General features: G+C 45.5%; 3 protein-coding genes across 14 annotated transcripts in view; 1 reads left to right on the forward strand and 2 right to left on the reverse strand.

Annotated features, from left to right (window-relative positions):
* LOC105689582 (cadherin-23) overlaps window positions 1-23,204 on the forward strand; it is a 46,222-nt gene extending 23,018 nt beyond the window's left edge. For 6 of the 11 annotated variants that reach the window (XM_048653676.1, XM_048653678.1, XM_048653679.1 and 3 more), the window contains 17 exons: window positions 5,334-5,851; window positions 5,934-6,173; window positions 6,416-6,560; window positions 7,447-7,545; window positions 15,667-15,976; window positions 16,322-16,593; window positions 16,680-16,844; window positions 16,978-17,416; window positions 17,500-17,741; window positions 17,859-18,383; window positions 18,465-18,817; window positions 18,940-19,154; window positions 19,249-19,808; window positions 19,875-20,183; window positions 20,263-20,557; window positions 20,626-22,270; window positions 22,480-23,204. In XM_048653676.1, coding sequence (XP_048509633.1) covers window positions 15,679-15,976; window positions 16,322-16,593; window positions 16,680-16,844; window positions 16,978-17,416; window positions 17,500-17,741; window positions 17,859-18,383; window positions 18,465-18,817; window positions 18,940-19,154; window positions 19,249-19,808; window positions 19,875-20,183; window positions 20,263-20,557; window positions 20,626-22,270; window positions 22,480-22,690 — 5,529 coding nt within the window. In that variant the 5' untranslated portion in view covers window positions 5,334-5,851; window positions 5,934-6,173; window positions 6,416-6,560; window positions 7,447-7,545; window positions 15,667-15,678 and the 3' untranslated portion in view covers window positions 22,691-23,204. Of the gene's footprint in view, window positions 1-5,333; window positions 5,852-5,933; window positions 6,174-6,415; window positions 6,561-7,446; window positions 7,546-12,735; window positions 13,109-15,666; window positions 15,977-16,321; window positions 16,594-16,679; window positions 16,845-16,977; window positions 17,417-17,499; window positions 17,742-17,858; window positions 18,384-18,464; window positions 18,818-18,939; window positions 19,155-19,248; window positions 19,809-19,874; window positions 20,184-20,262; window positions 20,558-20,625; window positions 22,271-22,479 lie in introns of those variants that run through there. The other 5 variants (XM_048653674.1, XM_012406715.4, XM_012406714.4 and 2 more) reach the window with 5 other exon arrangements.
* On the reverse strand, window positions 1,113-9,272 carry LOC105689556 (basic helix-loop-helix neural transcription factor TAP). Of its 2 annotated transcripts, none has more exons than XM_048653704.1 (3): window positions 8,149-9,272; window positions 5,971-6,177; window positions 1,113-5,834 (listed from the first exon to the last, which is right to left on the reverse strand). In XM_048653704.1, exons 2-3 carry the CDS (start codon window positions 6,154-6,156, stop codon window positions 5,304-5,306), a joined length of 717 nt encoding a protein of 238 aa, XP_048509661.1. In that variant the 5' UTR covers window positions 6,157-6,177; window positions 8,149-9,272; the 3' UTR covers window positions 1,113-5,303. The 2 variants fall into 2 exon arrangements, with proteins under 2 accessions (XP_048509661.1, XP_048509660.1); XM_048653703.1 differs by lacking the exon at window positions 8,149-9,272 and adding an exon at window positions 6,277-6,414.
* Window positions 23,205-23,282: 78 nt separating the features above from the next.
* Window positions 23,283-27,902, reverse strand: LOC105689530. Its single transcript, XM_048653688.1, has 5 exons — window positions 27,249-27,902; window positions 25,683-26,119; window positions 25,190-25,600; window positions 24,627-25,097; window positions 23,283-24,200 (listed from the first exon to the last, which is right to left on the reverse strand). The coding sequence occupies exons 1-5, from the start codon at window positions 27,393-27,395 to the stop codon at window positions 23,639-23,641; spliced, it is 2,028 nt and encodes a 675-aa protein (XP_048509645.1). The 5' UTR covers window positions 27,396-27,902; the 3' UTR covers window positions 23,283-23,638.
* Window positions 27,903-27,991: the final 89 nt, after the last annotated feature.

Consider the following 27,991-nt stretch of genomic DNA (forward strand, 5'->3'; position numbering starts at 1 on the left):
TGATTCTGATTGGCAATTGATAATCGTACGTGGGAGTATTATGTTAATTCATCGCTGACCGGAAGACCCGTTGATCCCGCAAAGTCGTTCAAGGTCGTATGCAAATAGTTCAGAGTTACGAGAATCGCGCGCCTTGTATAGTCGGAATAATAATAAGGGTTGTTCTTTCGCCATGAGAACGAAAATCACGTTTCTTTTTCCGAATACATATTTTCTACTTCACGGCTAGTTGACCCCCGAAATTACCTGCGAGCAGGTCATTCAAGACTTTTTCCCATTCAATCGTACCTGCGGCAACCTCTCGATCGTGTAATTATATTCACTCGTGCTTTCTCCGGACCAAGGAGCCCGTGAAGCGAGAAAACCTCCATTCAACCTTCGAGCGTTTGAGAAGCAAATAAGACGTCTTCGGGAGCCAATATAGAAGATATTGAGTTTCCGAATAGAAACATTACCTAGAATTGTATCAACAGAAGAGCTGGCGATGGACAGCGGTCAGGAAATTGAACGGAACGTTTTCCCCCGCGTCGATTCGTCTTGCTTACCTCGTCGCTACGCAGCTGGGTGCCGGAATTTTTCCTGCCATATCTCCAGGAGCATTTCATTTTTTTGGTACCGCGATCGCCGATTTCAAATCAAATACTAGCAAAAATTTGTAGCGAAAATGTTTTGGTTCGTTGATAGAAAGCAGGTTATTGCGGCTTATTTTCATTCAACCACTGAGGGTGGAGAGGATTTTTGGCGCTATAAAATAAGCGTTCGGATTTATCGGAAGATAAATCCCAGCTAAATATACATATACCGTTTTTCATTTGCAGTGCGTGGAGTCCGCGATTCATGCGACTAGCAGGTCCCCCTAATTCAAACTTACACGGGTAGCGCTTTGGTTCAAAGGTAAATATTCCGAACTCGCTTGTAATCCTACGTAAGCCTCCCTTCGAATCTTTATACGTCCTCACCACCCCCCGCCCCCCACGTACATAAAACAAGTATTGGGACCTCAGTAATTCCGAATAAGAACTCCTGAGCTAATCGTATCTTTCCTACCCCCCCGCAACTCTTTTTCTCATTCCCTCATTTCGAAAAAGTGAAACTATATAGTTGACAAAAAAAAACAAATTGGATACAATGAATGAAAAGAAATGAATTTCGAACGTTCCGGCTATACCATTTTGCGACCGGGTCTTCCTCGCAGTGGCCTCCGCCGCCATTCTTCAAGTAAATTATTGTCTTGAATGGCATCGCAGCGGGGGGTTGGTTGGCCGGCACGCGTCGGGGGTTCACCTGCCCCTCTCCTCCTCCTCCTTTTTTTCCCCCCTCTGTCCCGGCGTCCCGTCGCCTCCTCTCGAGCAACGTCACCCGTAGTTACTCGATCCAAAACCCGTCGCGTTTCACCCAGTGCACCCCGTACCCGGACATCTGTCCCCCGATCGCGAGTCAAAGGCCGTCGCGTTTCTCCCGTCTACCTCAGCCATGATACATAAATACAAATATACGGCAGATACACAAACGAATAGGCGTAGATGCATCCGAAGTCTGGTATCCCGGGGGCTCGTCGCCGAGGTCAAATTATACGTCCGGATCTTGGAGCAAATTCTCGCCGCACTTCTAATCGTGGAATCCGGTGCCGATATCGTCTCCCGAAAATGAACGGGTAAAGGAGGGCGACGAATCAAATCGCACGGAAGTCAGGGGGGGGGGGGGTTTGAGGATCCCATCCTTTTCCCGTGCCAGAAATGTATCTGGTAGTTATATGGGTATAACATAGGTTCGCATTCGAGTTCTTTATGGCGCGATAAAACAGCGCTGTATGAACTCGAGGGGTTGAAAAAAGGGAAAAAAAGAAATGTGACGTCACGTGGCGTCTTTCAACCATTTCATCTACACCCTTCCCTCACTCGATATGGGTTCTCTGCTCCGGTCTTTATGGGGTTTTCTCTTTTTTTCGCAGTAACTGCGTCGCACAAATCAACACGGTGCAGGGTAGACATATTTTCCGGAAACTGAAACCTGCGTTGGCTCGTCGCGACGGTCGTACGCTCCGAAGGTGAACTTTTTCATCTGGCAATGTTTGATATGGGGCTGGTACGATGAATAATGCAGTTCCACGCGGATTCACCGACAAACCAAACAGGGTTTTCCATATTTTAGTGGCGGTATCGTGGCCAATGTACACAGCGGATAAAGCTATACGTTCGTACGAAGCGGAACGCGTCTATCCATATCCGAGGTAAACTTCGAACGTTGAACATGGCGCGTATACCCCAACGCGGTTTTATGCATTGTTCGTGGTTTACCACAATGGCCTGCAAATGCCAAGCTCACAATGAAAAGCTGTTCTATGCCGCGCCCGCGTGTACGAAACCTACGGGTCTTAACAGATGCTGAAACACGACGCCGCGATACGTTTGGCAATTTTTGTTTTATTTCCTAAATTTTTTTCCTTCCCGTTCCATCGCCGCGTAGCGTTAGTCTTTTCTCGAACGCGACCCCGCGGAGAAGGGCGAATTATCGTACAGCTTCACCTATTCTTTCACTCGATACTTTTTGTACGGAAAGAAAATTGCTGCGCCGCAAATTTTCGGAGAAAATTTGACACACGATCTCATTTTTGGCTGACCGAGCGTTTTAAAATATTTTCCATCGTTTCTTCGACCGACGATCTCGAACATCGGACAGGTGAACGTTACCGTTACACGTACAGCATATTTTTCGTAAAGCCGTAATAGAAAATCACGCGTGATACGTCAGACGCGCTCATCAATCTTGACGATGAGCGGAGTCATTAATCATTGATTATCCGCTCATCGATCGGACCGGATAATTTCTCGAATTTCCCTGAATTAGGAAACATCCCCCTCGCGTTGAGCCGATGAGTGCCGCCGCGTAAACGCGGCCTCCCCATTGGAGGTTTCCCGTTCGTTTCGAATCGGGAGGAAATATCGTGCGAAGGGGAGAAACCCGGAGAAGCGTACCTAACGTGTACCCACCAGTATGTCACCGTACGCACCAGCACCCTCGTATAATGCGTTTGCGCGCGTTGGTCTGCGTGTCGCAAGTGAATGTCTAGGTACACGCACACCTAGTTCGACGGAAAGGGCTCGCGATCGTTCGAAGGTCCTCCTCGATCTCCGTACTTCTTGAAACCAGCCGACGAAGAAAATGGAAAATTGTCCCGGAATTCGCGGAACGCGATGAGGTGACCTTTTCACTTTCGCGGTCCAATAATCGACCGGAATATTCTCAACTCCGCGTTGATCGGAATCGTTGCAGGTGAAGTTTTTTTTTTTCCATCGACAAAAATCGGTGAAAAAATTTTCACGTCGTTCCCCCTACAGATCTGGAAATCCTAGGGCGGAGACACCTTTATACGACGTTGGGCCGTCTGTCGCAGTTTTCGCGCGTTCGCTCGTAATATATCGACGTCGTATAATGGTTCTATTGAACCATTACCATTATTGGTGAGATTTGGGGAAACTGACGGTAGCGTGCTAACGGATTCGATGCAGCTTGCGCGTTGTTTGCAAATAGCCCTTGGCTCGCAGTGTTTAGCTTCGTACCGAGCTACCGATCATATTCCGAACGGCGTGACGAATACTTACGCGATCGACTAATAGATTTGTCCGAGTGAAATTTTTGCCGAGCCACCTAATATCGTCCGTCGGTCGAGCGCCGGGGTGTGATGATTCGAAAAAATAAGATCCCCGAGACTCGCGCGTCGGAGGGAAAAATATATTTGTCCGCATAACTTCGGTGGATCGAGAAAAACAAAACTCTCGAGGAAATTGACGGACGATTTGCGCGAACGGTATGGGGAAAAATATTATCCTTTCATTTGCACCTTGTTCGAGTGCTGTTTTGATAGATCTTCGAAACACCACCTCTCGAATCATTGATCGAGTAGCTGACATTTTCTGTATTTATTTTCCTAACCACCAGTCCCTTTGCTATGGAAAGGGAACGCCCTGGATTCCCTTGTTATGGAAATATCTCCCTTATTTTTTCAAAACTCATCCGAGCTTCGCCGGCAGAATCACGAAACTTTTCCCTTTCGTAACCATTGAAATATGCCGACGAATCTCCAGTCTTTTTGTCGTATAAATTTGAGAATCATTCGTCCGGCCGTCTCTGTAAAAAACAGCAAAAATCTAGTCTCGAAATGTAATCCCTCGGATTAACGATGTAGACGTAATATTGGCTAGAAATTTGTGATACATCTGCCTCGTGCCCTTAATTCCTCCATAAAGGACACGTGCGGCTCGGCACGTGCCGAGTGATTTTTCAACGCGAATTCATTCCTGCAAAGTGTACGGGGTACCGACACAGCGAAGTTCTAGTCCCGGATCGCGAGATTGATACTTTGATTTTCAATTGTCGGATTATCTTTGGCACTTGCGGTCAGACTTCGCAGTGATCGAAAAATCTGTTCATAAACGACGAGGATGGCCATAATTGCTCGTGGCGTGATTCGTGATTTTTTTTTCCTTCGACGAACAGACCGGGGAAAAAGTATGAAACGTACGAAACAATTTTTGCTTTCATAGATAAAATATTACTTTATTGTTATAGTATAATAAATTCTGTACAATATATTTCCCTGAATTACAGTCGAAAATTCCATCGTGGGATAAGAGCACTGGTTGAGGCATGTTATTTATCATAGTTGTAATTAATTATTAATATAAAATACAATTGAGGAAAAAAACAAAAATGAGATCGTGGACGTGAGATCAACTTAAAATAATGACTAGATCCGAGAGGAACTTAATTAGTACGTATTAAAAACTAAAACTGTTCAAAATAATTGGTAACTAAAGTTTCGAGGGTACTGATAATTCTAAATAATATTCAAGATACGCGATCGTGCGTTTCCACTAATTGGTTAATTAAATAATATTATAATTCTCTTATAAAATAGATAACGATAATCTTTAGCAATATTACTTTCTTTCTTTTTGTTTCGTTTTTTTTTTCTCTCCGTTTTTCTTTTTTTACAATTACATCGCTCCACAAGAGCGATATAAACCGCCATTCGTTTCACATTCGAATGGTTTTTATAAAATCAAATGGCGAAAAGCTCCGAATTTAACTCACTCAAGATATCACGTTATTTCATCTCCTCTTCTGATTACCGAACAGTTCAGCGTATTTCCCGATCACCTCGACACGCGCGATTATTCGCCGACGCTAAAATACCGGCCATTGACTCCTCCGAAATATTTGCATGAATCATTGAACCATTCGACACTCTCTTCGATATTCACTGGCGAAAGAAAGATCCGGTTCGATGGTGTCCAATCATCTTACAAGCACTGGTACATGTTGTTGTTTAGGTGTCCCATGGCGTGATGATGGGGTGTCGGTAGAACGTGCGTGGAATGATGATGTCCGTAAATTCGTTGCTCGTAACACGGTTGGTACTGAACAGGTGGACTGATACTTTGATCGCTGTAACAGTCGTACTCCTGCCATTCGGGCATAAATCTTTCCTGGGGGTACGGAAATGCCGAGTGTGCCGGTCCAAGACGCTTTTGGGCGGCTACGGCGCAGCTACCCGTCGAAGAAGTTATCATATTTCCGTTCTCGCCTATGCTGACCGTCACGTTGCCAACGTTTAGGGTGATCTCGCCGGAGTCGGAGTTCCCCAATGTCTGCGAAAGCGCCCATATATAGTTGTGAGCGAAACGCAGGGTCTCGATTTTCGTCAACTTCGTGTCCTCCGGGAACGTCGGGAGGGCCAGTCGAAGACGTTCCAGGGCGTCGTTGAGGGTGTGCATGCGATGTCGTTCGCGGTCGTTCGCTTTTATACGACGGTTTCTCTTCAGCCGCAAAACCTGTGGGTTTCAAAAATGTGAGTTGGAGTTATATGTATGTTGGATGTAACGTAGGTTTGAATCCGTTTAGTTTCGGCAAAAAAAAAACATATTTTTTAGCCGAAGAAGATCAGAAGTGGGAGTTTGGTTTGTTCACCTGAGTCGGACTTTTGCAGCGCGTGCCACGAGACTTTTTGCGTTTTTCTTCCTTCACTGAGGGGAAGAGACCGTCCGAGGGAGATTCGTGTTTCGGTGACTCGAAGCTCACGTCGAATCCGGAATCGGAGGAACTGGAAAGTTCGTCGAAACCTCCCTCGCTGCAGAAAGAATACTCCGATGACATCGTAACGGGTCCTCACGGTATCTGAAACAAATTGAGCAAACGGAATCCCAATTAGCGAACCTAGAACACTTTCGAAGATTTTTTAACACTTTTTCGTACAAACGTACGAATTTCTCTCACCTTGACGGTGAAAAATTAATATCCAATAGCGAGAGGTATCCTCTCCTTCTTTTTTTCAATAAAAAGAGAAAAAAAGAAGCAGGATGATGTCACTGCGCATACACTGAACTAATATCGTTACTCAACACTCTGTTTGCAGCGATCGCGTGACGAAGAATACTCTGATATTCATGGCGTTTTTTTTTTTTCTTATAAAACTTCGCGAACTTTTGAGATTTCACTGGAAAACCTGTACGTCGATCGAACGGCAAACGGAGAAAGAAACGACTACCGATCTATACGGGGTACGCTTTAATACTGTGCATGTGCTTAGGGGCTGTGAAGGCATATATACACCCCCTGAGCCCTTCGCCCCCTCCACCACGCCCGACCACCGTGCACCATGGGGCACCATACCAGGCTCTGCAGGGCTCACCCCATAATCAGTGGCAGAGGGGTACCCTCGAACCTACGACCGTTCGTCCCCCTCTTTTCTTCCTCGACGTAGACGCGTGCCGGGGCGAACAGACGCAGCGGAATAGCTTGTTAGCGGATTAGAGGTTTTGAGGTCGCTTTAGTTTCGGATCTTGCTTTATTATTTTTAGTTACAACCTCTTGCCGATCGACGAACGATGCCGATAAGGAGCCGGGGTGAAATCGGTAACGTTACATCGGTACTCATTTCTACTCGAAGTTGATCGTCACTTTCCTTTTTTCTGCCACATCTGCCCTTTTTGGAATGGAACGAAATATCGGAACAAAAATCAGGCGGACGCCGGAAGTCCCCGACAAAATTGTAACAATTATCCAGAAGGGTAGCGATCGACTGTGCGTGGGTTGTGTGGTAACGGTGAAAGCGGGACGAGTATACGATATAGAAATACCGCGTGATTTCGTTTCGTGACGCGTACACCGCGAGTCTATAACCGCCTACGCGATCGCTTGCGGTCGCCAACTTTCAGATCGATCTTGAAACGGAGTAGATATATCTTACGTCATCGAAATATAACGGCCTTCGTAACTCCGGTAATTCGATCAACGTCCCGCGCCGATTTCTCTGAGTATTTTTGTATCCCGATTCACAATGAGTGAAACGCCCTCGAGGCATCTCGCGATCAACCCTCCGCCGCCCTCCCCCCCCGTAAATCCGCTTGGTCCAGACCTGAACCAAGAAACGTTTTTTTTTTTCAGGCAATGGGAGGCCGACTATCGGGACTTTCGAACTATAATTAATTCTTCGATCGAGCAACCCCTGCGGACCTGATTCCGCGTTATCGGAAGCGAATATTGGTAAATATGGCGGATAGCACTCTGATTTTTCGTCGATTTTGTGAGCCCCCGAAATTCGTAATATCCACGGCGCGGGTTGGATTCGGCTCGTAGAATTCAGCCGAGAAATTAATAAGGACTTATCGGATCCGTGTTATAGCTGTGCCCTGTGTGCTTACGGGCGGATGTCAGAGATACGGTTGTGCGCCATATGTCAGTGTTTGGTGCCTCTACAAATATGTATACTTAGTGTTTAAAATTTTATTGTTGATAAACTTTACGATTCTTTGTTTTCCCTTACGGTAGCCACGGTAGTCGTACACCCATTGTTCGCGAGAAATTTTCCACGCCATTAATGATATACGCGCAATTACGCGGCTCTTCTGTTGGGTTCGCAACCCGAAATGCGCGTTCCCAACGAAATTCCCCCGATTCTTTGCCGAAAAGAAACGGACGGTTTATCGATCCTGAAGACAATGGAGCTGTTTTTTCAACATTGCTAAATATTTTTGCGTTGGGGAACGGTCCTTTCATTATTAACTTCGAGTTTATATTATTTTGGAATGAATGATGAAATGAGCTACAGGTGATTTTTTGATGATTCAACAAGTTCGGATCACCTACCTTGACGTCTCGATTTAACGTTGATCGTAACAACTTATTTTTTTTTTTCGCTTCTCCAAAATTGACACAGTTTCACTCTCGGCGGACGATCACTGACGATATCAGGATGAGAATAACTGAAAGTCAACGATAATCTAATAAAGCTAACGCTGGCCATATGTCGCATCTACGGTAATCAGCTGATAATACCTTATAGGATTGCTATAGAAACCTGCGACTAGGTGTTACAGATTTTTCGTACGGAGAGGTGAAACAATTAGCTCGCGATTGGGATCGAAACGGGATGGAAACTATTCTGCAATTCCAGTCCGACTCACGAGGCGGTGATACGCGAAACTTATTCCCTTCTGATTAGAAAAATGGAAGATGTTTCAGCTGCTTTTTACCGACAGACCGGTGGCGAAGATTTTTCCGAACTCATATCGCCTTTTCACAGCCTTCGCCGAATGGGTGATTTTCGTCGAGCGAATCCACCTGTTCCTCGTGGTCACGGCTGGATAACCATATGGATAAAAAAATGGAACGAGCGAGTCTGTCGAAGTCAATCGATCACTATATGCCCATTTATTGGACGCCAATATACGGAAGGTGACGTGGTTACGTATAGTTTAAATAAATAACTTCAATCTATACGAAGTTTAATAACCCGGCGGAGAGGTGTACCTGTCAAGGGTCGATGGGACCTGCTTTCTCGTCTGCACAGATCTCTGACAAATAAGACCATTCGAACTGCCGTCGAATACACGGGAACGAAAAATGCTGGGACCACGTGTGGCATGTTTGCTCAACGATTCGTTATCAAGTCATATTCACGCATTCTGAGTGTACTGTCAATAATTTGTTCAATGAGAACAAATAGACGTCTCGGTGACACCGCACGATCTCCGTCACTCCCAATGGGATAGAAATCACGTGCTTACTCTACCTTGATTTCATCGCCTTTCGTTATTATTATTAGTATTACTATCAATTTTTCTCCTTTTTTTTTCCCATTTCGTACAATGCGGGAACACGATTCATTATTTTCGCAATGTAAGCAACGTCCAGATAAAAAGTCACGCCACTGCCGGCAGCTACCGGCATGGACAAACTCACCTGTCTCAACCGCAAGTTCCCCTCCCCCCCCCCCCCCCTCCCCCCCGCCCCGATATCTTCGGAATAATTTTCTCCCTCTGAGAAATCTTGAGCCTAACGAACTTGGAATCATTCTTAATGTCAGACGGACCGATCGTAGCAATATTTTTCTTTTCTCCTCACCACACAGCCCCACAGTCGCAGGACGATTGAGGGGCTCGTGGTGGTGTAAAGTTGTAGAAGAGACGTGACGTGAAAAGGACGAGGCGACGCCTCGTAGCCGATCATGTTCGATCGAGTGTTTCGTTGACACAAAACGCGTAACATAAAAAAAAATGTATGTATAAGGTTCACGCCTACCGGGGCTACGACATACTGTGACCAATCGAGGGTGACATATTGCGCGTGTAAGAATTTACCGTTCGAAAAAAGGGTTCGCGACGACAAGTCACGCTCGATTTACCCTCGATTTTCGAAAATTGGAACACGTTTTATTTATCCGCGGTCTCGTTTTCGCAACTGCGTTTAGCTGCTCTCGCCAAATCAGGATGGGTGGCGGAAGCCATTTTTTTTTTTTTTTTTTGATTCCTCGAAATATCTTCGGTTTCTCTGCGAGCGATAAAGTTTGCCGGAAACTCAACGCCAGCCGGATCGCCAAAAGGATCGAATTTATCGGAGACACGATTCCTGAGACGTGATGTCAATTTTTATACTCTACACGCGATTCTTGCGGTAACGTTTATTCGCACAGACGAGAAGACCTTTCTTTTTTTTGCAAAGGCCGGGCGTGCGGTTGCGTCTCCGCGGTTGCGGTCACGCGGAGGAAAAAAAACGCTGGTCCTTCCGCAGCTTGTATTAATCGGCACAAAATTCAGACGCGTCGCGTCGCGAATCGATACATTTCATTTCAAAGATATCCCCCGAAATACGGTGCGTAAAAATATTCAGGACGCGTAGATCCAGGGAGAGGTTTGTTTCGCACTTCGAATCCTTAGCCGGGAATTGCCGTGGAGAACTTGTGGCCGTGAAATCGCAAAGGTTGGCACATGTTCCGTCATTTTACGTTGTATGAAAAAGAGTCGGAAAAATTACACGAAAGATTTGGTTTTTGGGCGTGAAAAATTGAAAATCAAATAAAAAAGGAGAAGAGAGGGGCGTGCGGACGTATCGGCAGGGTTGAGTTATTAGCTGGAAAAAAAAAGGGTTTCCCTTTCCGCCCGTATTGGCTTCCCCGTGAATCGAATGATTCGCTCCAACTGGATAATTTATCGGCGATCGTTGTGCACCGTGGAATAGCCTCCGATACACCGTAATAAATACACACGCGTATTTCACCGATACGTTGCGACATAAAGTTCAGAAATATCTAGAGAGCGGGATAGTTCGAGACCGTATCGGGGGGATCATTTTCACTTGTACCTGAGAAATCGTACGACATTTCAAGCGATTTGCCGTAAACATCGAAGGTGAATTACAATCTCTTTCGAACGATCGTATCGAACGACATCGACGATTATAATAATTTAAACGTCGATTCGAAGGAGAGTATTTTTTTTTTTTTTTCGTCAATGTTCAGACGCGTAACGTGAATTTGAAAAATTTCGTTTCTGCGTAAAATTCTGGCGTAGCGTCGATCCTTTCGCGAGGGTAATACGATACGCCGTACGCAAAGAATTACGGGCTTTTGCAACCGCATCATTTTCCTGAGAATCGGGCTAATTAGCGTTCGTATACATAATGAGAAGACGGAGCCGGTAGCTACGGCGTAGTACCCAAGGTGTTGCACGGTAGCGGATAAAAAAATCAAAATGATGATAATAATAATGACGACGACGATGATGAAAATAATACACTTGAGACTCGCAAAAGGCAAACCAAATCCTAGCCCAGCCCAGCTCCGGTCTCACGGTCCACTTCAATACCGTCGAGCCTCGACAAATTCGATTGTTTCAATTACTCAATATATCAAGGGAGGTAGTTGTCCCAGCCGCGCGACATTCGATCGGTAGAATGGCACTGCTCGAACGCGCGCGGCGCTATTCGAGTGGGTACTTTTTACACGAACGTTCGTTAACTCTCGTAACGATATTAAATCGCCTTCAGATTTTGTATAGCCCGCGCTCCTTGTGTAACTTCGCGCTCGTATGAAATTCAAATTGAACTCCACCGGTTGTCGGCCGTTCGATATTCCGTTATAATTTATTTCTCGTTCGCGAGATAATTGAGACGCGATGATTTTTCAACTAATTAATTCCCCCGAGATATCGCTTCCGCTTTTTTTTTTTTTGGTTCTCACCTCGTTTATCGTATCACGAGAATCGCAGCGCAACTTTCCCTAAAAATATACAACACGCGCTTACAATTCGATTGTCAATTTATCCACCGCTTCCCGAAGGATAATAATTAACGGGTAAACGAATTACGGGAAAAACGTTCACTCGAGCATAATAAATGACCGATTGACACAAATAATCTCCGTGTGCTGAGGTAGGTCAGCGGTAATCCTTTCTTGCAGTATATATACACGTGTACATAATGTCGTTACGGATGATGCCGCCTCGGTGCCGTAACTGGCGATCAAGGATCCAATTTTTCATCGTTTATTACTACAACTTCGAAATAAACAGCGACGCTATCGATCCGGGTCAAACACACCATCGATGGAATCTGCGGTAAAAAAATTTACATCCGTTTCGAAGGTGCGATAAAATATCAATGATCGAAGCATCGAGGGCCAATAATTTTCCCGCGACGTCTACTACGAGGTCTCTTGCGCACAAGGCATCGGCACACTAACTCAAAGACAGGTATATATAATATAGAATGTACGTATGTGTGTGACACGACCGGCAGACAGTTTCTGGCCTTTGGTAACTGTACCTGCCCCCTCTCTCGCTTCCATTCAGTCGCCATCTTTCTCTTCGGTTTGTGGGGTGCGTTTGTTTCATGATATTTCCCGTCTCCGTTACTCTCCAGGGATCAGATTCGCCGTCGGACTCTCGTTGTTGCGGCTATACCCGGCACCAAGTTCTCGGTATAACCTGACGCGGTAGACGAGGCCTTTTACCTCTTCGAATATTTGCCCGCGTCTTTTTAGCGCCCCCTTATGCCCTTTCAGACTTTCCGTAGCGAGCCTCCCGAAGCAGCCCTTTTTGCAACGGATGGTACTCCCGAATTGATCGCTAAATATTCGTGCATGCATGTTTTTGACGAGGGTCGCGCAGCCCTTGCGAGATCTTACCCTCGTTTGGATCGGGGAAATTTGAACGGACTCTCTTCTTCTTCTTTCAAAAAATTTTTCCCCGCAGCTACGTCACTTCGTTAATTTTCGGACGCGCTCGCAGGACGAAATAAAATATCCAGACGGGAAACGACGTTCGGGGGAAGCCGGGGAGAAAATTCAGGTGCGAAAAGGACCCGCCGGATCGATCTCTTTCGGAGGGAAGAATGTATTTTTTCTTTCAGGTAAAAAGTGAGAATTACATCGAAGAGACTATAGAACGTGGAGCAGAGGCAGCGGGGCCTCTACCATTCCTTCGACTCGTGGCGATCGCGGTTAGTCGCATACCTTTCGTCTTGCGATGCAGTGTTTGTTCGCTCGTCGACTCGTAGACTACGGTTAATTTTACAACGCGTTCGCTAGCGGGTCGCGCTACCTTTGATGTATGGTGAAAAAAATTTTTCATTACCGTAAAATGAGTTAGTTTAAAACGATTAAACAGTGAATATGTGCTCGTCGGACAACGATGCGGCGATCGCTCGATGACGAACATCGGGAGACGTTGAGTGTGCGGCAGTGTCTCGTGTGAGTGAAATGGTGATAATTCGTCACCTTCGAATTACAAAAAAAAATTTAGTCATCTATAAAGTTGGATTAACTTATGAGGTAAGCCTCTTTTTTAAAACCGATTCTCGGTACGCCTCAGGAGTCGATCGCCCAATGGACACGTCTTTGTAGAAAAGATCCCAAAACTGTGCCAGGAAACCGAAATAAAAGGACATGCGTTCGGGATAATGAGTATTCTAGTTCACTTGCGCCGTTACGGTGATTAATGTCGTAAGAAGGTAGGGCCGGGAATGCCACACGTGTAAAGTAGGTAGGTAACCGGGTGATAACGGTGTTTTTTTTCCTACGGTCGAGTAGCTCGATACCGCTAAACTATAGTTACACGCATAGGAAATTTAACGTCCGCATTAAGCACGCGTATTTGCTCCACCGAAGACGTACGAACTATAGAGCTACCATTTTTTGACCGTCGAAGATTCCCTACCTCTATATAACACCTGTGCATATTTAATTACGTTGGTTTACGTCGCAGAAATTATCCTACCAGATGTAGGTCAGCAGGTAATAGATCAATCTCATCGTCAAGAATAATTGGTATCGAGAGAGTTTTAATATTATTGAGACAGGAATGACGGCTCCTAATTCTTCACGGAACCTTTACGGAATAATCGTTGTTTTCGAACAAAGAATGACGGCCTCGAATAAAGGAGGAGTCGTTTTTTAGTCTCGCAAGGATTCGGGGATACTGTCGGGTATTTTCACGGGGTCAGTAAACTGACACTCCTTTTTTTTTCTCGGAGCTCCGGACAGCCTAAAACCGCGCAGAAACGAGTTTCAGACCCGGAGACTTCAACGCTGGGATACGCGATGTTTCCACTCCGCGCGCTTAAACGGTCATTTCCCTAATTTGCACGCGAATTTTCTGCCTCGCGCTTTGGATCAGTCGGTTGAAATTTGGAAATTTCTCCTCGTTGGTTGGCTCAAAGTCTCGACGTTTGCACCGGAAATTTTCCATCAAATTGAGAAGGTCGTATGGGTTAATAATAATCGTCGCTGTATAAAAAAGGAAACGAGTTGTTGAAATATTACAGGTTTTTTGATGTATGGGACAACTAATGCCAATTGCACAGCGATCGAGGTCGTTGTACAAACATCTTACGCAATTTTAATTGACTCAAATCGGGGATCGTTCCCACCGAAGAGAATATTTTCCCACGAAAATGATGAGTAATATTTGAGCGCGCAAAACTTTCGTGTACGTTGTAAGTTTTATTTTATTTTCATTCCGTTTCAGACCAGTTAGAAAACGTAAACTGATTTAAATTTTATCGCAGCACCACTGTCTTCGTCACGGTTTTTGCCCAACACTTTCCGCATTGCTCGTCGAGAGAAACTGTTCGCTGTCTCATAACTTTACAACATAATTTCCTCGTTTCATCTCCATCGTGATAATCATTGTTCGTCCAAAGGGCCGGTAAAAACGAAACGATGACATCGAAATAATCGGCGGTTAGAAAAACGCGTGTACTAGACTCTCTTATCAGATTGGACTGTACAACGAGATTCGTACAAGGTCCTTAGCGATCGAAGACTGACCAGGATGTAGACGTCCTTCGGAGTGATTCAAAGTTATACCATCGAATCGAAGCGTTGATATTCTTACTTTTCAATTACTCGCCTCAACTCCAGAGGAGTGTACGTAAGCAATTGGACTTTGAAAGTACAGTTACGTGATGGTAAAAAAAAAAAAAGTCATTCCTCGGATGTTCTTCCTCAGGTATCGCACGCCGACTATAACGTAGAAAATTCTTGAAACTAATTTTTGTTGTCCAAAAACTTGTCTCCTCGGTTTAAAAGGTGCAACCGACACGGCTGCTCCGATATCTCAATGATTGGGTGAAAACAATATTCGTTCGCGGTAAAAGAAGCGAACGGCAGTCCAGACCCCGCGTTCGATCCTTATTTTAAATCTCTCAGCGTCCGTACGAAAAGTGAGAGTTGCTCCAGCGGCGTGGCGCACCTATCCCCGGGTTAGCGCAGAACAGCGAGGAGCTAAAAAATCGTCTGAGCTTAGCCGTTACAATGAGCAGACTTACGCAATATTTTCGTAGTCTCGTGTATAGTGTACATCCATATTTCACGGAGGTTGTTACACGAATCCCTGTCGCACCTACGTACGCCCTCCATCTTTTTTTTTTTTACCCCCGGGGTCTTTGGTCTCTTTCCGAATCCTCGGTAGACGGCTAACTACCCGTTGTAGAAAGTTGCGGACAGAAAGCGTGCGTCGTAACCGCGCTTAATGACTTGTAAGTTTTTCCACCGAACGACATTTGCGGTGCATTACGGTACACGCGTACGGGCCACTCGGTGAATTCTTAACCACCTGAAACGGAAAATGATTTCTAACGGCTTCTCGACGCTGGCACGTCCCAGTCAAGGGTGTCTCCTCGCGAGACCGTTCGACGCCTTATATAGACGCTACGTAAGCGGCGAATAGCTCAACGTCGAACACCAGATCCAGTTCTGCCGTGAACGGATCGGTCCGTGGGACGGATTTATTTACTAATTATTACAGCCGATACGTTCGTGTTTCTCCTCGGGAATCGGAACGAAATAATTCACCGTCAAGCAATTTCTGACGAATAATTTTTTTCCAGTAGGTCTTCAGGATGCTAAAATATCTTGTTCTGCTGATCGTCGCTTGCTCCTCCGTCGGAGGGCAAGTGATAAACAGAGCGCCCCATTTCATCCAAGGTGGGGACATGGCGCGTTTGGCGGTTTCCGAAAGCACGCAACCAGGCGCACCGGTTTACACTCTTCAGGGTGAAGACCCGGAAGATTCGAAACTCCACTATTCCATCAGCGGGGAGTACTTCACTGTTGACAGAGAGACGGGTGTTGTCATCCTGAGAAAAGCACTCGATAGGGAAACGCAGGATCTGATAGAAGTCATCATTAGCATAACCGGTATACTAAATGATATTTATTTTTCAAAATTCTCCACCTATCTATCCGCGTCTAACTTTTCGCAAACGTTGCAACGTTCCTGCATAACGTGAATATATGTGTATACGGTCGAGCCGGTCTCGACTCCCGGTGAATGTCAGTCGGCAAGTGCCGATCGTTTATGCACGGAATTCTCATATCTGTTCACCAGCTAGCACACTTATTACGCGTGTGTACCACACGGTCGTAAAATTGCTCGGACTGTTACTATGCGCTCCTGCGTTTTAGTCGGTCGTCAGAATCGCGTGCCGATTCCATCCCTTCCGAGGGCATCCGTAACTTGATCGATTTTTTTGCGTTTCGTAGACGAAGGTGTAGCTGGTTCCGAACCGAACACGGTCTCCTTACGTCGAGAGATAGCGGTTCTCGACGAGAATGACAATCCTCCGGTCTATCACGGTCGTCCGTACGCCGCCAGAGTCCCTGAGAGTGCGAGGGTGGGCAGCGCGTTGCTTCCTCCGGGGACGATAACCGTCACCGACGAAGACGGCGGCGTTAACGCCGACGTCGTTGTTCGATGCGTCGCTTCGTCGCGCGACGACGACGTTTGCGAGGTCTTCGACGTTGCTACGGAAAAGGTTTGGCGCCGGTTCAGCATGCACAATTTCAGCAGATGACCGATAATCGCAGTTCTTCAGAATCAGCAATGACGATTGTGTTACAGTTGGGGGAAGGTAGATACGAGGTTCGCATAACGCTAGCTAAGCCCTTGGATTACGAGAGGAGAAATTCGTACCTGATTAATCTGGTGGCTGTTGACGGGGCCAGCGATCCTGCGAAAAGACTCAACGCCCGAGCGACTGTCGCCGTCGACGTTTTGGATGTTCAGGTACATGAGTCTCAGATCGAAAATCAAACGTCAGTTCGCGGTAACGCGGTGAATATCATCCACGTGAAACGGCTGGGAGTTATTCGCTGACGAAAAACGAATGCTCGGACGATAATTCGTTGGCTCGTTGCAGGATCAGCCACCGACGTTCCTCAATGCGCCGTACAGTGCAGCTCTTCCTGAAAATACTCCAGCGGGTCACGTGGTTTTAACGGTTCGATCTCGGGATGGCGATACCGGAGAGCCGAGGCCTCTCCTCCTGAGCCTCGAAGACGAAGATGCGGGACACTTCGAGCTTGTGGTTACGCGAGAAGGAGATGTAACCGTTGGAAAGCTGACGACGACCGGCGTCCCCTTGGACCGTGAAGATTCCAGTATCTTACAAAACGGAGGGATTTACATTTTCAAAGTAAAAGCTACCGAGCTGATAAATAACGAGATTCCTGCCGACACTGCAACCTCAGTCGTCACCATCGTAGTCACGGATGTCGATGATTTAGCACCGGTGTTCAGCAGCGATCATTTTTCGATAAAAATTTCAGAAGATATCGGAATAGACACGCCGCTGCCAGGTATATTTTTCAGGACCAAAATTGCGGGATCTACCCTCGACGATGTGGTGCACGGGTCGGTTGTATCGATAACTGATTTTCAGGCCTCAACATGGTGGTGAGCGACGGCGACGTCGGTGACAACGCTAGATTTACGTTGGCCTTGAGAGATGCACCCGGGTATCCAGGGATCGGTAAAGCGTTTTCAGTGAGTCCCGAACAAGCCCAGGGAAGAGTTCCGGTGGTTGTGAGAGCGACCAGTAAAGAAGTCCTCGATTACGACGTCGAAGACGAAACTAAGAGAACACTGGAATTCGACGTCACCGCTTCTGTGGCTGGAAATGTGGTAAACCATCCCAATTCTGCCGATAGGATATTTGAACCTCCCGAGTACATCGTCTCTCTGTTTCTAGCTTGATGAATTGAATATTGGTAACGGATTTTTCGTTCTGTTTCTCCGAAGGTGGCATCATCCAGAGTGCACGTCGAACTTTTAGACGCTAACGATCACAGTCCGGAATTTTCACAATCGGTGTACAAGCTCACGGTTCCCGAGGACGCCGTACCGGGCACCCATTTCGGCGAAGTTTTCGCCGTAGACAAAGACAGCGGAGATTTCGGACGCTTGACTTACAATCTCCGAGGCTTCGGAACCGACAAATTTAAGACTGATCAAAAAAGCGGCGGTATTTCCGTCGCCAAAGCGCTCGATTACGAGATCCAAAAATCGTATTCCCTGACAATGGAAGCCAGGGATGGCGGCGGCAGAGTTTCCACCGTAAACATACTGATCGAAGTCCAGGACGTAAATGACAATGAACCGGTTTTCGAACAGAAGGAATATTCGAGAACCGTACGCGAAGAAGCCACCAGCTTTGAACCGCAGTTGTTCGTGAGAGCCACGGATATCGATGGGCCCACTCAAGGTGATGGGAAAGTCACTTACTCGATCGGTCATCACAACAGTATGACGGAAAACGTTTTCAAGGTATGCAATTTTGTCGGAGCTGACGATTACCGTGCCGACATCCCATTTCGGTACGGTTTCCTGAATTTTTTCTTCCATCAGGTCGATCCAGATACTGGCGAAGTAACGATGCTGAAGCCAGCACGATCGGCTGACACGGAACGTGGTCTTTACGAACTCAGCATTCGCGCGACGGATGGAGGAAAACCGTCTCTCTATTCTGAAACAAAGCTCTCGGTCCGGGTCGGTGTTCCGGGTAATCAAAGACCCATATTCCGAGGTAACTACAAAGCGGGTTCACCGGGTCCCAATAGTTACAAGGCGCGACTTTTGGAGAACGCTGCACCGGGGACCGAAGTCGTCAGGGTCATAGCGAACGATCCCGACGGCAGAGATAATTTGTTACAATATTTCATAGCCAGTGGAGCCAAAGACAATTTCGTCATCAACCAGAGGTAGGCGTCGCTCGAAATTCATTTGAAAAATTATGGTTCTCATGCAGACTTCCATCTTCTTGCTAATGTAAGTTGTTGACGGAGTTCGTTGCTCAATTTCACTGTTGCAACATTTCGCGTAGCTCTGGGATCATAACGGTGTCACCGGACGCGAGGCTGGATCTCGAGGCTGGGGGGGACAGATATGATGTGGTTGTTTACGCGGTTGACTCCGGTACTCCGGTAAGAGAGACTGCAACTACCACGGTGGCCGTGAACATTATCGATGTGAACAATAAACCGCCGGTCTTCGACAATTCGACGTACTTGATGTACGTTTCGGAGAGAGCGGCAATCGGTGGGTGTCGAAGGAGAGGCAATAAAAAAACGTACCGAAATCCGATCAGGACTCGCGTTTTGATCCTTCTTTTTTTCTTTCATCTTCTTCACAGGCGATTCGGTGTTGAGGGTAACTGCCACGGATCCGGATTCCGACGCGAATCTCGAGTACTCGATAATCGAGCCCATAAAAGCTGTCGACAAAACCGGCGTTGCATTGAAAAGTACAACGCCGTATGATTACAAAACTGCGTTCAGAATAAACTCCACGAGCGGACTGATCACGGTGAATCAAGTCCTGGATTACCAGGTAGCCGCGGTAATTATTCTCACCGTTCAAGCGAGGGACTTGAACGCTGCCGTTGAAAAGGAGAAGCAAGTCACCGACGTCGAAGTAACGATCTACGTCCAGGCGTATAGCGACGATAATCCGATATTCACCAACACCGGATGGTCTCCGAACAATCCCACGATTCGCGTTTCCATTCCCGAAGAGCAACCGGTAGGAACGACCTTGCTGATGTTATCCGCGAGGGAACCGGCTACCGGCCGACCTATCGAGATGTTCGAATTGGTTCACGAAGATAACGAAGAAGAGTTCGTCAATGTTGGAGTTCAAAGTGGAAATGTTGTGCTGAATAAAAGACTGGATTACGAAACCCTCAGTGACAAGGTATGTAGCTGGAATATATTTGTTTCCTGGTTCAAATTTTTATGAAGATAAAATTTTTTTATGCAGGTTCTACGTTTCAAAGTGCGTGCCTTGGCGAGGGATCATGAAATAAGTCGCAGCATGTCCGAGGTGAACGTAATCGTACAAGTGCAGGATATAAACGACAACAGTCCGATTTTCAATCAAAAAGATTACAAAATTTCGGTTCTCGAATCTTCCGCACCGTCGAAAATTGTTTTGAACGTCAAAGCGACGGATATGGACAGTTCGAACACGGAACAGGAAGTCAAGAGGGGTTTCGGAGAGATCAGATACTCATTGATCGGCGAAAATGCGGACTTGTTCGAGATCGATCCTATCAGCGGAAATATTCTGGTGAGAAAAAAATTCGTTGAAATTTTCAATCGGAGAAAGCGAAAAAAAAATTTGTCTTCTCAACCCGTTTCCCTCGTAGATCGCAGCGAACACTACGCTGGATCGAGAGCGACAATCCGTTCTACGATTCTACGTTGTCGCCATGGACATGCCGCAGGGTGGCGCGGAACAGAAAAGTTCTCGGGCATTGGTGACCGTCGATATTTTGGACGTTAACGATAACGCTCCGAGCTTTCCTCTGGACTCTTACACGGCTGTGGTGCCGGAAAACGCACCTCCCGGCATCAGTGTTGTCAATATCACGGCTGTCGATCCTGACGAGGGTAGAGGCGGAATAATTCATTTCGAAATCATCGACGAAGGAGAAGCTAATGGTGAGCAATTTTTTTTTCCCCACATTTCAGCTGTATTTCCTTCTATTCGCAATGTCGACAATCTCCAGGACTCTTCAAGATAAATCACACCACCGGCGAAATTTATTCTGCCGGAGAACTGACTGGCAAAGGTCGAACGGAGCCTTACAACATGCGGGTGCGGGCTCAGGATGGAGGGAAGCCTGTTTTATTTTCGGACGTCGCTTTGATACTGTACATCGGTGACGTCGTCAGCAACGACGGGGTCCCACTTTTCATCAGGCCAACTTTGGACGAGATCGCTCACGTCGCGGAAAACTCAACGATCGGTAGTTTGGTCTTCCAGGTTGTCGCGTCCGACCCGGACGATCCGAATTTACCGAACGGAAAGATAACTTTCAAGTTTCTGGAAGATGGAAACTTTGGTAACGACGCGAGTTCGTTCAGTGTAAACAGCGATACCGGACTGATAACGACGAAAAAGCTTCTAGACCGCGAAACTAAAGACAGTTACACTCTCATACTGGTAGCTCAGGATCTCGGCGATCCTCCTCAACAAGCGACTCGTGTCCTCCAGGTGATCGTAGACGACATCGATGATCACAAGCCACATTTCAAAAGAGGCCTGGACAGCCCACCCGTGGAGTTGAGCACGTACGAAGAAGTGCCGATAGGTACGGAGATCGGAATCGTTGAAGCGATCGACGAAGACATCGGAGAGAACGGGATGATCGACTACGTGATCGTGTACGGAAACGAGGGTGGCCTTTTCGCCGTCGAACGGTCGGAAAATAATTCCGCGGTGATAATATCCACGGGTCGATTGGATCGCGAACAATTCGACCGTCATTTACTCACCGTGAAGTGCTTCAAGTATCCCGTGAAAAAATCGGAGGTCCCTCCGAAGCCGTACAACAGACAAGACCCGTCGGAAAGACAGATATTGATAAAGATTCTGGACATCGATGACAATAAACCAAAATTCAAAAAACAAAACGTCACCCTGGGCGTTCGATTGAACGTACCGATCGACACGAGTCTTCTCACACTGGAAGCCACAGACCCGGATCTGGATGCTTTACCGATGAACTACAATATGGGCGAAGTTACTTTCAGCTCGGTAGTCGATCCTTCGATTTCGCGAGAAAAAACGCCGCAATTGTTCTCCCTCAACCCCGAGACCGGGGAGTTGAGAACCGTCAGTTCGATGACGGGGTTCGCCGACGGTTACATGGAGGTTCCGGTATCGGCGAATAATTCCGTGACACCGGGGAGAGAGACGAATGTTACCGTAAAAGTTTTCCTGCTACGCGATCGCGATATGTTGAAATTCGTGTTTTCGAAACCTCCGGTGGAGGTCAGGAAATCGCTCGAAGAATTCGAAATTGCGGTACAGCAAGCCTTGTCGCTTCCGGTATCCGTGAACGTCTACGACACTCAGTTTTATTCGAAAGAAGACAATTCTCTGGACTTCTCGTCGACGAGTTCCTGCTTCCAAATGGTTGGAAAGGAGTCTTACGACCTCGAAGAGATGAAAGCCCTTCTGACGGACTCCAAGAACGAGGAATTGAAAAGGGTCTACCAACAATATCACGTCGACACGGTGCAGCATTGCGCTGCTCTCGTCGCTAGGGCCGACGCTTCCATGACACAGATGTGGGTTCTCGCAATCGCTGTACTCGTGGGGATCGCCGCGATTGTTTCCAGTTGTACGCTCTGCTGCATGCACGCGAAGTGAGTTGTTAAATTATCGTCAAACCGACTCATCACGACTACGCGTCTGTAGAAAGGAAACGCTCGCAACGAGTCGAAACTTTCATTCGAATACAGATGTATCGTGAGTCGAATGAAGATCACACGATATCGTTTACAGTGATTCGACAAATCGCGCTGTTTGTGAAATTAAATTTCTCGTCAATGTTCCTTTTTTTGGTTTTTCTTAGATACAAGAAGCACATGAAACACGCCCGTCTTCGAGAACAACCGCGACCAGCCTTGAGCTACGTCTCGGCTGGTCCAGGAATGGTAAATGCCGGATCACATACTACTTTAGGCCCCGGGACGATGGTTACTTTGGGACCACACGAAGGACCCTACGAATGGGGGGCGGATGCCGCCCTTTATCACCCTAACACCCTGAACTCCAGAACGTAATGAGTGATTTTTTTGCGAAGTTATCGATGTTCGAGCTGGTCGAGTGCCGGAATGACGAACAATCGGGGAACTCGAACGTCAGTGAGTTCTCGTGTTCGTTGTTTTCATTGTACAGAAAGTTGCGTCAAAAAAAGACAGTAAAATAGAGAAATGGTGCTATAGTGTAAACTGTTCTATGTGAATATCTCAGAGGGAAATTATTTTATTTATTCAGAGAAACGAGAAAACATATATGTATATTGAAAACTGGTTCCATACAAGGTAATGATCGTACGGACTATAATATATGGAAGAAGACAATTTTTAATCTCCAGAGTACTTCATCGAATCACCGAATGCAACGTACGTAATACTCTGTGAAAAAACCATCTGGTGAATTAGCGTTGTTGCGGTGATGAACAACTATAGATTAGCTGTATGAGATATAGTATACGTTAGATGTTAACGATAATCGTCATTCTTATTGTAATATAATTTATATTTAATGAGAATAGATTCATATATTTTACAATAATTATCAGGATTTCGCTGCAGTTGCGATTTCACCGGCTGTGCGTAACCACAGAATTATTTCAAAGTTCTTTAACGCGATGTAAAATGCTTCCTGAGGAGTTTGAACGTTACCTATGGAAATGTCAAGGTGGAATATGAAAATTTATAATGCCCAACGGCCTACCACATGACGTAGCGCCAAAAATACGTGAGTATTTGTGTACCATGGGTCCACTCTATATATATATTATTATTACAGGATAAATAACGAAGTAGAAAATATCAAACGAGTAATTAGCGAGGGCAGTAAGTTCTTAAAAATCGATAGTATTTCAATCAAAATTACTGCAAATTAATTCAAATTTTATATCAGGCAATAAAATCGACTCGAATAAGCGATCGGTCGAACGAATTTTCGACCAAACTACATAGTTCCTTGAATATTTAGTGAAAAATTCAATCGGTCGCCAGCAGACCGTCCGCGAAGTCTTCGAAACCTTCGACGGTGTCAATGTCCTTAGTTTTGACATGTTTTTCCGTCTCTTCGATTTCCGTGCGTTTTTCGGTAGCTTTGGAATTTTTACAGCCGTCGCAAACGTCTTTTGACACCGTTTCGGGCTTTTCATTTTTTACGTTGAGCAATTTTTTCGTGATTTTTTCTAACGTGAAATCTAACGGCCTATGATTCCAGGGTATCGAGGTGCTGTTCTCTAATTTGTCCTGTTTCGATTTGATTCTTTCAACGACATTCTCATCGAGCGTCGTGGCTGATTGACCTTCATTTTTTGTACTCTGCAATTCGCTCTCTTCGTACCGAGTCAATCCCGGATCTTCGTACAATTCGGCAGAAGTCTCCGTCGTCTCGGAAGATCGAGTCTCTTCGAATTTTGATACTTGTATGGCCGAATGATCGGTAACTTGTTTCGCGATCTTATCGAACACCGGCGGTTTATTTTTTTCATCCGGATATTCTTCTATTCCATGATCCGTACGTTGAGATCTCGGGCTGAAGTCGTTCCTGCAATTCGTCAAATCATTTATTACACCGCCGTGACGAATATTTCGCTCGTATGTGAACTTCCAGAGGCTGTCGATTAGCCAACGCAAAGATCAAATGTCATATTTACGAAACCTCTGCCGTAGGGGTACTTGAAATTAATCCGTGAAAACATAAAAAATTAGTCTCTCGTGCCGTTGAAATCGTCGTAGTTTTTCGAGCTTACATTAGACGCAGGATATCGTCGCATGACCTTGCGAATGAGTGAATGTCATTTCGCAAGTTGCAACTCAGCAAAATCATTGACTGTCAATCAAATCGGAAACATCTAGTACGTAATCGATCAAACACGTAACAATCGCGTCTCCGTTCGTAAAATATCACCCTGACACGTATGACATGGTATTGACCTGCCTGAGGAATATTTTATACACATACAAAAATTACCTGATCAATTTGTTACTTCTCCTTTTGGGGTAAAGATTCAAATGGAACACCATTTGCTGTCTCTCCTCATCGCCCACGTTGGTTTGTTGACTAGGAATAGCCACTAGAGAAATAGGCTGCGACGGTGGAACGAATTGGGGATATTTTAATCCCTTACTGTGAGAAACGGGCCTTCTGGTATCGGATTCCTCGGCTGAAAGTTGATTCGGATAACCGCCGGGCCCGGTCCTCGGTCGTGACGATTTTCTGTTCGGATCAACGCCGTCCGAGATCGGATAAATGTCCAGCATGACGCTCAAGGGTTTCGCTTTTCGTTTCTTGCCAAAAGACGCTGTGCCATGAGACTCGTAATTATCGTACTGTGACTCCGAAGAGGAGGCGGAGGATTGCGCATTGAAATTGATGGACGGTCTTTGAAAATACGGATCGTAGAAACTCGGATTGTACCTGTGAGTCCCGGACGGTGAGAATCTACGGTAATAGAATCAGCATCATCGCGAGAAAATGAAAGTTAGACAGAAAATTATCATTTATAAACACTCGACGCAACGTATCCTTCGTACCTGACATTTGAAGTTGCTAAAAGGTTTATGTCCGAAGGATGTTTCGGTTTGTATTGATAGAATGGATCGGAATTGTAAGAATAGGTGAACGGAGGGGAATGGTCTTCCTCGGATCTGTCGCTGTTCGACATCATTTCGCCAACTTCGGGATAAAAGTCGAATTTTTTCGGGTTAACGTAAACGCCAGAGAATTTAATCCCACGAGTTGGTTTCTCGTTGTCCCTTGTCAGATATTTTATTATATCCTGTATATTGTTCGAGCTGTGAGGATAACGGTACTGCGCTAGTTGCGGGAATTTCGGTCTTTTGAAGGAAGTCGGAACGGGAGTTCTGTAACCGAAGTGAAATGGTATCGGTCGAGACTCTTCGAAGTTATCGTTGTCTTCTTCTTCCGAAACCGGATGCTTGTATCTGCGCAGCGAAACAGGTACGAGAATTTGATGGATGAACGTGATTCACGTGTGTGGAAAAATATTGGTATATCATATCCCACCTTTGTCTCAGTCGATAAACCATCGCGTGGTTGTCGAACAATTGTTTCCCTCGGACTTTCTCTTCACTTTCATCTTCGTCCATCGATAATAGCCTCTTTCGTAAATTGAAATTGTTCAAATTCTGACTACGCGATTCCAAGTCCGTTCTCGGTCCTGTTGTCAAACGTGATTCGGAGGCGATCTGATCTTCTATTCCTTCGGCACTGTCCAAAATTTCTTCTCCGTCGTAGTTCCCATCCGAACGATCCTCCATCTTAATTAATTCAGTCTTATTACCGTCGAGGTACGACGGGCTAAGGGTAGTAGTTGTAGTTCTTTTGGAAATACTGATCGGTCTCTTCAGGGCATTCTGTAGTATATAAATATGTTTTGTCTCCTTAGCTCCGTGACTCGTCACCATTGCGCCCGAGGTGAAGTCGTAGAGCAGGAACGAGACCTGAAAGATATATGAGAATGGTGGTCCCGAAATTGAACCAAGCGTAATGTTCATTAAGAACCGTTGATGAGAACTGAAGATGGTTGCTGAATACCATGGGAACTTGAACTGTTTTTAATGTTCACAGGACAACTCCAGGTGATCAGGTAATTAATAGAGCGCTGTACTGTACAACTTGTTATTACAGCCATTGTTATTCATTAATTACGTTGCTATAATAGTGCTATTCTCTCACTCGCGAGGGACAATCCGTGTCAAAACTCATTTAATGCCCCATATATGTATGCGAAGTATACGTAGAAATCTACTGCTTGACCCGTGATGCTTGAGCTCTCATGCATGCGGCATGAAAGGTGCACACACGGTGTGATTCTACTCGTGTTTCAAGTGTAAGGAGAAAATCTGATTTTTATCCACTAATTTACAGGTGTTTGTAGCACCTGTTGATTCTTCTGCACTAATCGCTGGAGAAAACGTGTAAAATTGATCGCAATTTATTTCATCAATCTCTGCAGGTTACAATTAATGAAAAGTGAGCGGAATCTGAGAAGAGCTCTTCGACCTTTAACGTTATTTTGTCATTTTTGCATTCGGTAATGTTTGTTAACAAATTTACGATAACTTCAACGGTGTCGTAAAAATACCAAACGATCAATGGAGTTCCAACAGAGCTACTGATTTTTCTAGTACTGGTTTAATTCAAACCACTAAAGAAAGTGAAGCCAATTATAGCTTTTCAATTTAATGAATTACTATAATCCTGCGATAATCGTTTTTCTGCGTGTGAGCCTATAGGTGACTGATTTTTCAGTTCACTTTATTCCTGAAAAATTTTAATACTCGCTGCTGCTCGTCTTAATTGAATCTTGATTTTATTGATCGGGCATTTGTAGATTTATTTTTCAATCAGTGACTTTCGGTAACGTGTTCGGAACGATTCTCCAGGGATTTCTTCCACTTCGACGCGGATTTAAAAAAGCGAAAGTTAGTTCGGGACACTGGTCAGAATTTTTCTCAGTCGTTCATAGAGATTGCAGTTATTGTGATCCTTAATCAATTAGCTATGGCTGACCATTCATTAGAACAAACTTAAATTAACAAATCTTGAGTATCAGTGACGAGGTCTTACCAGAATAATGCCGAGGACCACCATAACGCCGATAACGTATTTCCGAACACCAATTCCGTATCGGTTTCTGTGATAATGATCGCTTCGATCGGAATAGAGTCCAAGTTCTGATGTACTCGTTGCAGATCGTCGTCCAGTTTCGAACATTATTTTTTTCAGTGGAAGATCTTAAAACGCTTAAGAATATCCCGCGATAATAGTGCAGCGGACTAGTAAAATCATTTGAATGTTAATAGTTCTCAATAGTTTCGACTAAAACATCGCGTCAGACACAATTACCGGGACAAATTGCACGAATATTTACTAATCGGTAGATACCTGGAGCATCTGACACAAGGACACTGCGTGAGTACTCTTCTCTGAAAGTCTCGACAAAGACTAAAAATTCTTTAGTCACACGCTGTAAATGTTTTCTCTAGCGATTGTATCTGAGTCAAAGAAATTTTCATACTCTGCGCAACGCAGGGCGGCTTCTAGTTGGTAGAAATAAGACCGGCTATTGTTTAGTTGCATGGTTTTAATTAGAGAGGGGGAAATGCAAGTTGTTATGGACTACTTATTTTTTATGAACAGAAGTCGCGGCTTGACCGGTGAAACGTCAGGTATACCGATGCATGCTGTAAAAATGTGTTCAAGGTCCATGGATCCGAAGGTCTAGGTCCTTTCGTCGCGTTGAATTACTTAATACAATCGTGTTTAGAGATTCAATCGAAGAAATATCGGGTGGAAAGTTTCACGATAAT

This window comes from Athalia rosae, chromosome 4, assembly GCF_917208135.1.
Source record: "Athalia rosae chromosome 4, iyAthRosa1.1, whole genome shotgun sequence".
Taxonomy (NCBI): domain Eukaryota; kingdom Metazoa; phylum Arthropoda; class Insecta; order Hymenoptera; family Athaliidae; genus Athalia; species Athalia rosae.

Bases quoted from the DNA above. Each gene is read 5' to 3' on its own strand.
- LOC105689530 (XM_048653688.1), bottom strand. From the start codon at position 27,395: ATGTTCGAAACTGGACGACGATCTGCAACGAGTACATCAGAACTTGGA. The intron at 26,120-27,248 runs GTAAGACCTCGT...TATATCTTTCAG, and splicing joins TGGTCCTCGGCATTATTCTG to GTCTCGTTCCTGCTCTACGA. The intron at 24,201-24,626 runs GTAATTTTTGTA...GACGAATTGCAG, and splicing joins AGAAGTAACAAATTGATCAG to GAACGACTTCAGCCCGAGAT.
- LOC105689556 (XM_048653704.1), bottom strand. From the start codon at position 6,156: ATGTCATCGGAGTATTCTTTCTGCAGCGAGGGAGGTTTCGACGAACTT. The intron at 5,835-5,970 runs GTGAACAAACCA...TGAAACCCACAG, and splicing joins GCTGCAAAAGTCCGACTCAG to GTTTTGCGGCTGAAGAGAAA.